Source organism: Hippocampus bargibanti, linkage group LG02, assembly GCF_051943395.1.
Source record: "Hippocampus bargibanti isolate YZ-2025 linkage group LG02, ASM5194339v1, whole genome shotgun sequence".
Taxonomy (NCBI): domain Eukaryota; kingdom Metazoa; phylum Chordata; class Actinopteri; order Syngnathiformes; family Syngnathidae; genus Hippocampus; species Hippocampus bargibanti.
This window is the reverse complement of record NC_142735.1, coordinates 857,501-870,000: the sequence shown is the minus strand read 5'-3', so window position 1 is coordinate 870,000 and position 12,500 is coordinate 857,501. Positions and strand designations below refer to the sequence as shown.

The following is a 12,500-nucleotide window of genomic DNA, read 5'->3' as shown; positions in this document are numbered from 1 at the left end:
GTCATTTAATCTGAGACTGTGGTCAATTATATCCCTCAGGAGGAGTATTGCAGTTTAATTTGATATAAACAAAACAATAGGCTGGGAAGCTGTGGTCACGGTGGAAGCTGATACACCAAATGTGTTTGGTCTCAAGGGGCAGCTGTGTCTTAATTTTTGTGTGTGCAGAGAATAAATAATATTAATTTGGTGCCACAGACACCTCCAATGGATCAATACCCATCGCCTGCGTCGGTTGTCTCTCTTAGTACAATGGTGAGAGTAATTACGTCGTTTATGGAGAGAGTCGGGAACACAAACACATTAGTAACATACAAATGAGACTCATGTTTTGTTAATATCTATTAGTCAAGACATCTCTTTGGGGAAGAGGCAGCGCTAAATAATTCAACATATTACAAGAGAAAAGGTGCCTCCGCCTCCCAAGTATTGTGATGGCACGCATGCTTTTCAACTCTCGGGATATTGTAACTCCGGCGAGTGACAACAAGAAAATTAATTACAACGGCGTGAATGGATGAAGTACTGAAGGTGTCAAGTGCCCATAGGGTTGTGATTGTTCAAGACCGTCGTCTTAGATGGATGAGGAAGAAGACCGGCGTGCTTTACCCATGGAGCAATGAACGCAAATGGACACTAAACACATCAGAATCACAATCATCTTTATTGCCAAGTATGAAAAACACACAAAGAAGTCTCCGGTAGAACACCCTGCACTAGTATCTGCACGCTGCACTAGTATCATCATTAAAAAAAATTGCAAAGACGCACTAAACACTTAGATTTGGGTTATTGTTTAGAGAGTTAATGGCGACGGGGGAAGAAGCTGTTTCAATATCAGTTGGATCAGGTGCGCATGAATCTAGAAAAGGTGGTGGGCAGGGTGCAAAGGGTCCAATAGGATTTTCCGCACCCTTGTTTCGATTCTCACAATGGGAAATCACACTTTATAATAATAATAATAATAATAATAATAATAATTTACATTTACAAACATTTGACGACAATGAGGTTAAAATCTTAGCGAAAGAAAATAGATGGCTTGAAAGGGGGGTAAAAGAAGCTATTTTCATAAAACAGCAAAATCCTTCATTAAACCGCCATGGTGGGGTGAGGTTCAATTTGGATCGTACTTATAAAAGACTTCTTAGGCAACATAGGCTTAGTTATGCTGATGAGGTGATACCAGAGCAAATGGGGCAATCAGGCCAGTCATAGACCTCATACTCAGGCATGACGATAGAGGTAATCAGTCAGGACGATAGAAGTAATCAGTGGAGCCGCAGGGAGTAGTTCTCTGCTCCCCCAACCTGAGAGCAGGGACCAATCATATCATAGTCCGGCACCGCCACGTCTGAACAGTCTGGATATATATATAGGGCCGAAACTACCAGCAAGACTTTAGTTCGCTGACGAAGTGAAACATCCGACACCTTCAAAGAATTACAGATGACGGCTAAAAAAACCTTTTCATTGATGGACCACTCCTGTATGACTGAGAGCTTACACAGACGAATCACAATTAGGTTATTTTTCATAATTGTTGAGACTTAGGACTTTCCCTGAGAAGGTTCTGTGGGGCAGCATATGACTGAAAGAGCCAATCCAGCAGCTTGCGCGAGCTAATAAAACACAGAGCGGATTAGCAGAATGAGAGAAACCATTAAGATCATCCTCCTAAGTATCCAAGGCTGAGTCATTCTCTTATTTTCACGCACAATCCCCCGAACATACGAAAGCGGCCGTTAGGATTGGACCCGGGAGCTCCACGGCTGAGGGTTCTCATGCTTTACACTGTCAGTCTGTCGCTGACTTTGACCTTTAGAAAGGAATGCTCGATGGAGAGAAGGCTTAATGAGTTTGTATAATAGCTACGCTCTAGCTTAAGAATCATTCATCTACATGGGGTCCATAATTAGCTGGTAAGTCCAAGTCTGTGCTACCGCTGCCACTTATTATTCTGCTGACTTGTATGCAGCCAGTGGGAGAAAAGCATAAATAAAGAGACCAAAAAAAATCCCTCTGAAGCATATTAATAATCTTCTCTGCGGCGTTGTCGAAAACACGGCTGAACAATCCGATAATCACTCGACTGACACTGTCGGAAAATGAAGAAACGCTATCTGGAACATAAGTCATAGTCTGGTGTGAGTTTGCTGACAGGTGTACACCCTAGCGGGAACGTTAATCCTGATGCTTTTTTTGTTTGTTTGTGTTTGTCCGGCAGTGGTGCGGAGCGGCAGACGTGGCAGTCCTCGAGACAAAATACAGGTACAAAAGATCGATGAAAAAGTTTCTTCGGCTGTCATCTGTACTTCTTTGAAGGTGTCGGATGTTTCGCTTCTTATCCAAGATGCTTCTTCAGCGAACTAAAGTCTTACTGGTAGTATCGGCCCGATATATATATATATATATATCCCTACTATCCGGACATGGCGGTGCCGGACACTGCTATGATAAGTGTATGTGTAGGGCCGATACTACCAGTAAGACTAGTAACAGAAACCTTTTCATCGATGGACCACTCCTGTACGACTGAGAGCTTACACAGACGAGGTACAAAATATGTATGGAAAGCGCTAACACGCTTAACGTTCTAGATGAAAAGATGTTATATTCATCAAACACTCACTAGCCACAAAATTAGCTAACAATGGCGGGTCGTGCATGTGACTCCTAGGCCTTCATTAGTGCTACGTATGAATCACTTTACAGCTGAGAGTGATGTGTGATTTACTACACGTTGGTCAGGAAATAACTTGTGCTGTACTATGTACTATCATAGTACTATGTACTATGATGTACAGTAGAATAATAATAATAATAATAAATACATCTCATGTCTAAGCCTTTCAAAACTTTCAGGGTCACTTTACAGTCACAGAATATGTTTTTTTCGGTGGGTGAGCAGCAGCAGCCACACGCGCTAACGTTCACTCAACCCGGAATAACTCAGATAGAAAGCTAGCCAACTAGCTAATAGCTGTCTAACAGATATCTAGCTAAACAGAGAGCTAACAGATAGCTAATAGATAGCCAGCTAGCTAACAGACAGCATATAGATATCAAATAGATAACTAACTAGGTAGTCAGCTAGATAGCCAGCTATATAGCTAATAGACAGCAAGTAGATAGCTAGAAATCTAGCTGGCTAGCTAGCAGCTATCAAACATATATATAGCTAACAGAAAACAAACAAATAAATAGCCAGCCAGATAGCCAACTGGCCCGCCAGCTAGCTAACAGACAGCAAATAGATAGCAAATAGATAACTAGCTAAGGAGCAAGCTAGGTAGCCAGCTAGATATCCAGCTAGATAGCTATAATACAGCAAGTAGATAACTAGAAAACTAGACAGGGAGCTAATATCTATCTAAGATATATCTAGCTAACAGAAAATTAATACATTTCCACCCAGATAGCCAGCTAGTCCGCCAGCTAGCTAACAGACAGCAAATAGATAACTAGCTAGGTAGCCAGCTAGGTAGCTAATTGACAGCAAGTAGATAGCTGGAAATCTAATAGCTATTTAACATATATCTAGCTAACCAGAGAGCTAAGAGAAAACTAATAAATAGCCAGCAAGATAGCCAGCCAGCCCACCAGATAGCTAACAGACAGCAAATAGATAACTAGCTAGGTAGCCAGCCTGATAGCCAACTAGATAGCTCATAGACAGCAACTAGATAGCTAGAAAGCTAGCCGGCTAGCTAATAGCCATCTAACAGATATCTAGCTAAGCAGAGAGCTAATAGATAGCCAGCCAGATCGCCAGCTAGCCCGCCATCTAGCTAACAGACAACAAATATATACTGCCCGCTGCCTCCTTTTCATTTTTATAATTGCTTTTTATGCAGTATTTCAATGTTTATTGTGACCCTGGTGGAATAACTCATGTTTAACAGGCCAAAAAACTGTTTCTCACCTAATTTGCAGGTATCACAGGACATGCAATCAAAGTGACATTCAATTCATACGATGCCGAATGAAAATACTATGCCAAATTGTTTTTCCTCCAACAATAAAACGGGTTTGCAGGGAGCCGTCGATTGGGAAAATGAAGTCCATTGTCAACAATGTTTTGTTTTTGCCAATAGTCGTCATTCTCTCTGCATATCTCAATTCAAAATGTTAGTTTTTGCTCTTACTTGTCCCTCAACACTCGCTCGGCACTTCACGGAGACACACAGTCACGAACCAAACTCTTGTTTTGAATTTGAAACAAGGGGTCATCTAAAAAAAAATCATATATACTACATATATGGTCATATATACTACAGTGATAACTCGGTTTACGAACCCCTTGGTTTACGAACGTTTCGGTATACGAACGTTAAATTTATGAAAATTTTACCTTGGCATACAAACTTTTTTTCGGGATACACACGGAGCTCTTCTAACAACAAAAAGGCAGCCGACTGTTTTTGTCCTCTATTCCGCACCCCCAGTCTTCGGTTAAAGCCACATGATTGGTCAAGAACGCAGCAGTGAGGGGAGGTGGTTTAAACATGAAAAGAAACAGGCAGACAACAGTGAGTTTCAACTTTGATAGACTGCAAGGTTAAAATATCCCATCAATCAGGCTCCACAAACAACCCGCACAAGCCATCTGTACACTTGATGCAAAAAGCAAAAATCAACCCAACTAAACAGAACACAATTGATGACGAACTAGGTAAAATTATCGCAGAAAGCTATCAACCCAGCTAAACAGAACACAATTGATGAGGAACTAGGTAAAATTATCGCAGAGAAAGCACCTACAAGGGATCGTTCCTCAAGATGGTGAACGAAGAAGGTTACGTTCCTCATCAAGTGTTTAATCCTGATGAAATCGGCCACTCCATTCCATCAAGCCATCAACGACCATCACACAGGTAAATAAAACTAATTTATTATCCAGTACAGTTTATTTATTTAATTATAATACCATAGCACATTTATTATACATAAAATACAGTATTTTTGTGTAGTTTTAAGGCTTAGAAAATTAGAAAGTACAAAATCATGTATAATGGCGACCTGGGGACAGATTATTGTCATTTTAATGGTTTCTTATGGGAAATTAATTTTGGAATACACATTTTCACCTTACACACTGTCTGGGAACCAATTAAGTTCGTAAGTAAATGTATCACTGTATTTGTAAGATTCCCAACCACTTCCAGTTGACAGGTATGTCAATATCGGTTCAGTACACTGTCATCGTGATCGACATTACGCGTCTACGATGTGCAAAACGTCGACTTTGCCCTCCTATATGTGGGCGTGTTCTGAGTAGCTCCACGGCCACGTTTCCGCTCCTGGTTTTGCCTCTCCTTTTTCAGCCTTGAGAGTCTTACTACCTTCTCCGTCTCAGGCTGCACTCCAGCATTGCTGCGCAAGCAGATGTTCTCTCTCTCTCTCTCTCTCTGAAGCCTATTACTACAATTTCTTGCCTTTTGGCCAAATCGCTCGCTCGACGGCTGTCAAGTCGGGGAGAAAAAAAAAACATCCTTTTCGTCTCTCTCTGTCAATGCGGGATTATTTTTTTATGTATTTGTTTATTGATTGATATTGTTTTTTTTTTAACGGAGCGAAGGGGATGAAAGCGCCAGTTTTGGAACAAAAGGCAGATTTCCGCGTGTGCTGGAACGCATCATTTGATCAACCACACCAGTGAGTCGTTGTTGCGAGCAACCGGAGACGCGCAAGGATGTCCGACCAGGACATGTGCTAAGGAACACTCTTCGGCCTCATTTCAAAAGTGATTGTCACCACACACTCTTGAGCCTTTAACGACCATTCTTCTTCTTTTTTTTCGTTCAACTTGATTTAAAAAAAAGATGAATATGCCCTTTTTTATGGGCTCGTTTGCCCGCTGTGGACTCCTCGCTAAGGTTCTACTGCTTTGGCTCAGCTTCGCCGGCGTCACCTGCTCCGGTAAGTTCCTCTCTGATTTTTATTTTTCATTTGTTCGTTAAGTGCAATCAAGTGTCAACTTCATCATGCGGGAGTGGCGCACTGTGTCCGTCGTTATATTGTTCCCTCGTCACCCTCAAGGTTACACGGAGATGCTTTCACGGATTGACACGCTTTAAACTTGATGCACGTCTCCCCCTAACGCGGTGATAAATTGCAATCGCGTTTTTGCACCTTTCGTTTCCTTCCATGAGTTTCCAAGCTGAAAATGACAAAACTGCCCAATGACGCTTGGACTACATTGCACTGTTTTTTTTTTAAATAATGGACGCAAATGCATAGTGATACGATGCTCCTTTATATTGTCACATAAACAACAATTCTATCCAGTAAATGCGCACTAGCTGCTGGCTAATATGGGGAGATATGCCGTGCTTGTTTCATTCCACGCACCGGTTGCAACACGGATGGTCCCACAAAGCAGTCGAGAATCCATCCTGCTGCATTTGCAGCACGTTGACAGCTTTACGGAGTTGGGAGAGCATCGAGTGGCATTGATAAATTGCGTATTATACGGCCACGCGCACGCAAATGTGCGTTCATGGACAGTTCGGTTGGTGCGATCTTTCATCTTAAAAAGTCATTTGAAATTGATCGTTATTGATTTTTTATTAGTACACTTTGGAAACAGAGGTCATAAACGTTTTCTTGAAACGGAGTTTCAATAATGGAACACAATTTAAAATGATAAATGATGTTTTTTTTCTGTTTACTTGTTCAATTGTACCGACCATTTTGAGATCTACTTTTGACATCCGTTCATTTGAGTCACTTTCTTATAGGAATCAACTATTTTGGTTGAACAAAGAATATCCATTATTATTAAAATCTGAATCAGAAAGCATTTTACTCTCATTCTATGTTACTGGTCAATTTTACCCGTTTCCATTTTTGTGTCGTCAAAATCACTGGATATCCTTTCTTCTTCTTTTCTCCAAAACACTTTTAAAATATCCCAATGGCATAGAAAATACGTTTTTTTCCTCTTTTTAGTAGAGTTTATAACATCTCAGATACAGTTGTTGCCTATTATTTGAATGTTTGTGTGGATTTTACTTATGGGTAAAAATGAACTACAATATAAGCAATGTGTTTTATTGTCAACAATGACGGTTAATAGTCCCACAATGGGGACGTTTGCTATCTCCAGCGGCAAAAGTAAAAGCGTGAGGGGGTCAAAAGATAAAAAAACAAAGTACTCTATGTGCAAAAGAAAATGTCAGGAAACAACAAAACACAAAAAAAAATCATAAAAAAGAACTGTACACAGTGCAAGTATACAAATGCAGTTTAAAAAGCAGATTTGATATATGTAACTGTATTAAATTGACATACAGTGGCTGTTCTATTTACAATGTGAGTCAGGGCTTATTATTATTAATATTATTATTATTATTATTATTATTATTATTATTATAGGACTTTTTTGTTGACTGTGGGCATACATTACAATCAAGGCTGGGTGTAGACAGGCACGCACTAGGGACCAGCCACAAATCTTGTGCTCCGACACCTTTTCCATGTCTAACTGATAAATTGACTCACTTGGATGAATGTACACAAAACAAGTGCCTTATAAAAAAAGCTCTGCGGTCTCAAATGTTTTTCCTGGCTTATTTTTATCGTAGTTATTCTTGTTAGATTCGACATATTTGAACATTGCTTTCTTTCCCGGTGCTGTGACACGTGGCGGGGTGTTGGGTACACACACTCTGTTGTAGGAGAATAGGCTATAGCTTAGCCCTTTGAGTAATTTGGTTATGTGGTTTTGGTTGTTGTTGACTGATGTATATTAGTATTTTTTCTAATATCTACTTTTTAAGCATGAAAATGTATCTGCATCAATATGAAAAGGAGAATAACTGCCATATTTATAAAAAAAAGATATTTTTTTAACAATGTGAAAAAAGAACAAATTATCATTGGAAATATTCTAAATATGACAGTTTAAAAAATATCCAAGGAAAATAGTCTGTATATTGAAACAATTCTTATATTAATTTGTATGGGGGTTAATATGAAAAGGAGGATAACCACCATATTTATAAAAAAAAAAAATATGTATTTTTTTCTACAACAACCTCACACAATGGTACCAAATGTTCATTGGAAGTATTTGACATATGACAGTTAAAGCTACCTTTCTTTCTATTTGAGTTATTTCCGGGTTGAGTGAACGTGGGCGCATGTGGCTGCCTCTACTCACCCACAGAAAAGCTTATCCTGTGACTGTAAAGTGACGTTGACAGTTTTGATAGGTGCGTGTAAATGAAATGTATTATTATTATTATTATTTTTATTATTTGAAATAATGTAGCCACAAGGGGGCACAAGCCAGTGTCTTATTGTGCCGGTCCCAAGCCCGGATAAGTACAGAGGGTTGTGTCAGGAAGGGCATCCGACGTAAAAAAAATTGCCAAAACAAATATGCGAATCAAACCTATGAATCCCGGATCGGTCGAGGCCCGGGTTAACAACGGCCGCCGTTGGTACTGTTGACCTTCAGGGTGCCAGTGGAAAATTGACTACTGTTGGTCGAAGAAGGAGAGGAGGGAGGTGTGCCCGGAGGAAAAGAGAAATGGAACGCCAAGAGTATAGAACTAAGATTAAGAACTTTGAATGTAGGAACAATGACAGGTGAAGGTAGAGCGCTGGTTGACATGATGCAGAGAAGGAAAATAGACATACTGTGTGTCCAGGAGACCAGGTGGAAAGGGAGCAAGGCTAGAAGCTTAGGGTGAGGGTTTAAGTTGTTCTACCATGGTGAAGACAGAAAGAGAAATGGAGTTGGGGTTATCTTAAAAGAGAAGTTTGTTAGGAATGTCTTAGAAATAAAAAGAGTATCAGATAGTATGATGAGTCTGAAGCTAGAAATTGAAGACGTGATGTTCAGTGTTGTTTGTGGGTACGCCCCACAAGTAGGATGTGAGCTGGCGGAGAAGCAGAAATTTTGGTTGGACTTTGATGAAGTCATACAGAACATCCAGAGAAGTGAGACGGTTGTAATTGGTGGAGACTTCAATGGACATGTTGGCGCAGGAAACAAAGATGATGAGGAGGTTATGGGCAGGTTTGGACTCCAGATGAGGAACGCTGAAGGACAGATGGTGGTTGACTTTGCTAAGAGAATGCAAATGGCTATTGTGAATACTTTCTTTCAGAAGCGACAGGAACATAGGGTGACCGATAAGAGTGGAGGCAGAAGTACACAGGTAGACTACATTTTGTGTCAACGGCACCATCTAAAGGAAATCAGTTACTGCAAAGTAGTGGTTGGTGATAGTGTAGCCAGACAGCATAGGTTGGTGGTGTGTAGGATAACGCTGGAGGTGAGGAAGATGAAGAAACCAAAGGCTGAAGTGAGGACAAAATGGTGGAAGTTGAAAAAGGAAGAGTGTTGCATGACATTTAGGAAGGAGGTAAGACAAGCACTGGGTGGGCAAGAGGTCCTTCCAGATGACGGGCAAACTACAGCGAACATAATCAGAGACACAGGTCGGAAAGTACTTGGTGTATCGAGTGGGAGAAAGGTCGATAAGGAGACTTGGTGGTGGAATGGAGTGGTGCTGGAGGGTATACAGAGAAAGAGGTTAGCAAAGAAGAAGTGGAACACAGAGGACGGACGAGAGTAGACAGCAGTACAAGGAGATGCAGCGCACGGTTAAAGTAAAGTTGGCAAAGGCCAAACAAGAGGCCTATGATGACTTGTATGCTCGGCTGGACAGCAAGGAAGGCGAGACTGATCTTTACAGGCTAGCGAGACAAAGATGGTAAAGACCTTCAGCAGGTTCGGGTGATTAAGGATAGAGATGGCAATGTATTAACAGGCCCCAATTGTGTGATGGAAAGAGTACTTTGAAGAATTGATGAATGAGGAAAGGAACAACAAGAAGGAACAAAGAGTAGAAGACGTGACTTCTACTGAGGAGGGCGCTGAAGAGGATGAAGGGGGGAAAGGCACCAGGCCTGATGATTTACCAATCGAGGTATGGAAGTGTCTTGGAGAGGTAGCGGTGGTGTTCTTGACTGGGTTATTCAACAAGATCTTCGATGGTGAACAGATGCCTGAAGAATGTAGACGAAGTGCACTCGTGCCCATTTTTAAGAACAAAGGAGATGTGCAGAGTTGTACTAACTACAGAGGAATAAAGTTAATGAAACATACAATGAAACTCTGGGAAAGAGTAGTTGAAGCTAGACTAAGAGCAGAAGTGAACATTCGTAAGCAGCAGTATGGCTTCATGCCAAATAAAAGTACGACAGATGCAGTGTTTGCTTGAAGAATGCTGATAGAGAAGTACAGAGAAGGTCAGAAGGAATTGCATTGTGTCTTTGTAGATCTGGAGAAAGCGTACGACAGGGTGCCCAGAGAAGAGCTGTGGCATTGCATGAGGAAGTCTGGAGTGACGGAAAAGTATGTCAGAGTGGTGCAGGACATGTATCATGACTGTAAGACAGTTGTGAGGTGTGCTGTCGGTGTGACGGAGGAATTCAAGGTGGAGGTGGGACTCCACCAGGGGTCAGCTCTGAGCCCCTTCTTATTTGCTATGGTGATGGACAGGCTGACAGACGATGTTAGACAAGTATCCCCTTGGTCCATGATGTTTGCAGATGATGTTGTGATCTGTAGCGAGAACTGGGAACAGGTGGCGGAGAAACTAGAGCTGTGGAGATATGCCCTGGAAAGGAGAGGAATGAAGATCAGTCGCAGCAAGACGGACTATATGTGTGTGAATGAGAGGGATCCGAGTGAAAGAGTGATGCTACAGGGAGAAGAGATAAAGAAGGTGGAGGATTTTAAGTACTTGGGGTCAACTGTCCAGAGCAATGGAGAGTGTGGAAAAGAGGCGAAGAAGCGTGTCCAGGCAGGCTGGAGCGGCTGGAGAAAATTGTCAGGTGTGATGTGTGATAGAAGGGTTTCAGCTAGGATGAAAGGAAATTTTTCATAGTATGAAAACCGCCAGTGTGTGCCCAAAAAAAAACAACATTTCACTTGTTCCCAACTATGAACTGTCGGTTTGGGTCAAAGACAAAGATGTGAACGTGGTGTAGTTGTCTTGCTTCAGGGCACAGAGATGATGAATTAGCCGGCTTTTTCCTCTTGCTCCAATGGGCGTTTAATTATGAATATATTAGAGCTAAATCAACATGCATACCTCAGGGACCACATCGAACAATCTAAGGGGCCACGCGAGTGTAGTTGTACATTGTTTTGGCATTGCATGAGGAAGTCTGGAGTGACGGAAAAGTATGTCAGAGCGGTGCAGGACATGTATCATGACTGGGATGATTTTCATTTGAGTTGTTTCGTCATATGAGTGGCCTGTTTGCTTCGTGTATTTCCTTTTTGGCTAATTTTCATGTGATTCTTTCATTTTTATTTTGACTGTACTTCTTTGGTTTTGCCGTTGTCCAAAGACGTGAAGCGTAACTCATTCACTGTCATTCCCGAATTCATTTCGGAGTTGAAAAGTGTAATGTTGAACACCATTACAGAATTTGTTCGGATTTTGGGTTTTCTTGCAAGAGGTGCCAATAAAGCACTGGCCAGACCTCTGGGAATGTTTTTTTTTTCTTTTCCACCAGGGGCAACATTTACCTTTTGTCCATGTTAGCGCTTTGTTACAGCTTCAGCTGTTGTTAAAGCGCTATATAAATCAATACGTCTGTGTAAGCTCTCAGTCGTACAGGAGTGGTCCATCGATGAGAAGGTTTCTTCAGCCGTCATCTGTACAAAAGTGAAGGTTTCGGACGTTTCGCCTCCTATCCAAGAGGCTTCGTCAGCGAAACGTCCGAAACCTTCACTTTTGTACAGATGACGGCTGAAGAAACCTTCTCATCGATATATAAATCAATATATATCTATTCGCTGACTAATAGCTATCTATTAGCTAGCTATTCGCTATATATTCACTGGCTAACTAGCTTCTATTTAAGTTACTTCGGGGTTGAGTAAACGCTGCGTGTGTGGCTGAGAGTTTTGAAAGGAAATGTATTATTATTATTAAAATAATACAGTATGGATGTAGTTTATTGTATTTTGTGCAGCCGCCCTCATTTCAAGCTCATATAACTCCAGACCCATATAAATTAGTAATGAACTCTTTTATTCTGATGAAAGAAGAGAGTCTCAGCTTTCTAACACTGTATTGACTGTTTATGTAGTCCTAAAAGTCAATATTCTGTGGGTCCTGGAGTTTGAGTGAAAATGACTAAAACCGGAGTTTGCATGTACTGCCCGGGTCCGCGTGGGTTTTCTTCCGGGTCTTCCTCACACATTCCAAAAACAGGCTGATTGAACACACACAATTGTCCCTAGATTGTGACTGTGACTGGTTGTTTGTTTCTGTGTGTCGTACGATTGGCTGCCAACCCATTCAGGGTGTCCCCCGTAGACTGATGGGATAGGCTCCAGCACCCCCTGCCACCCTAATGAGGATAAAACAGTCTGGAAAACAGTTGGATGGATGACAAAAGCCCTGGCACTGGAGTGGACACAATTTTGCACATCATCTGGCAGTGAATAAGTTTAGGTCAAG

The 12,500-nt window shown here is 41.4% G+C and overlaps 1 protein-coding gene and 1 long non-coding RNA gene across 2 annotated transcripts in view; both read left to right on the top strand.

The window, feature by feature from the left end:
- Positions 1-2,256, top strand: part of LOC148901079 (uncharacterized) — a 199,575-nt gene extending 197,319 nt beyond the window's left edge. Inside the window, exon 8 of the long non-coding RNA XR_016118180.1 lies at positions 2,228-2,256. This is a non-coding gene — a long non-coding RNA (uncharacterized LOC148901079). The remainder of the gene's footprint in view (positions 1-2,227) is intronic.
- Positions 2,257-5,240: 2,984 nt separating this feature from the next.
- The window catches only part of unc5a (unc-5 netrin receptor A), a 233,535-nt gene continuing 226,275 nt past the window's right edge, over positions 5,241-12,500 (top strand). The window contains exon 1 of the mRNA XM_089019674.1: positions 5,241-5,922. Coding sequence (XP_088875800.1) covers positions 5,826-5,922 — 97 coding nt within the window. The 5' untranslated portion in view covers positions 5,241-5,825. The remainder of the gene's footprint in view (positions 5,923-12,500) is intronic.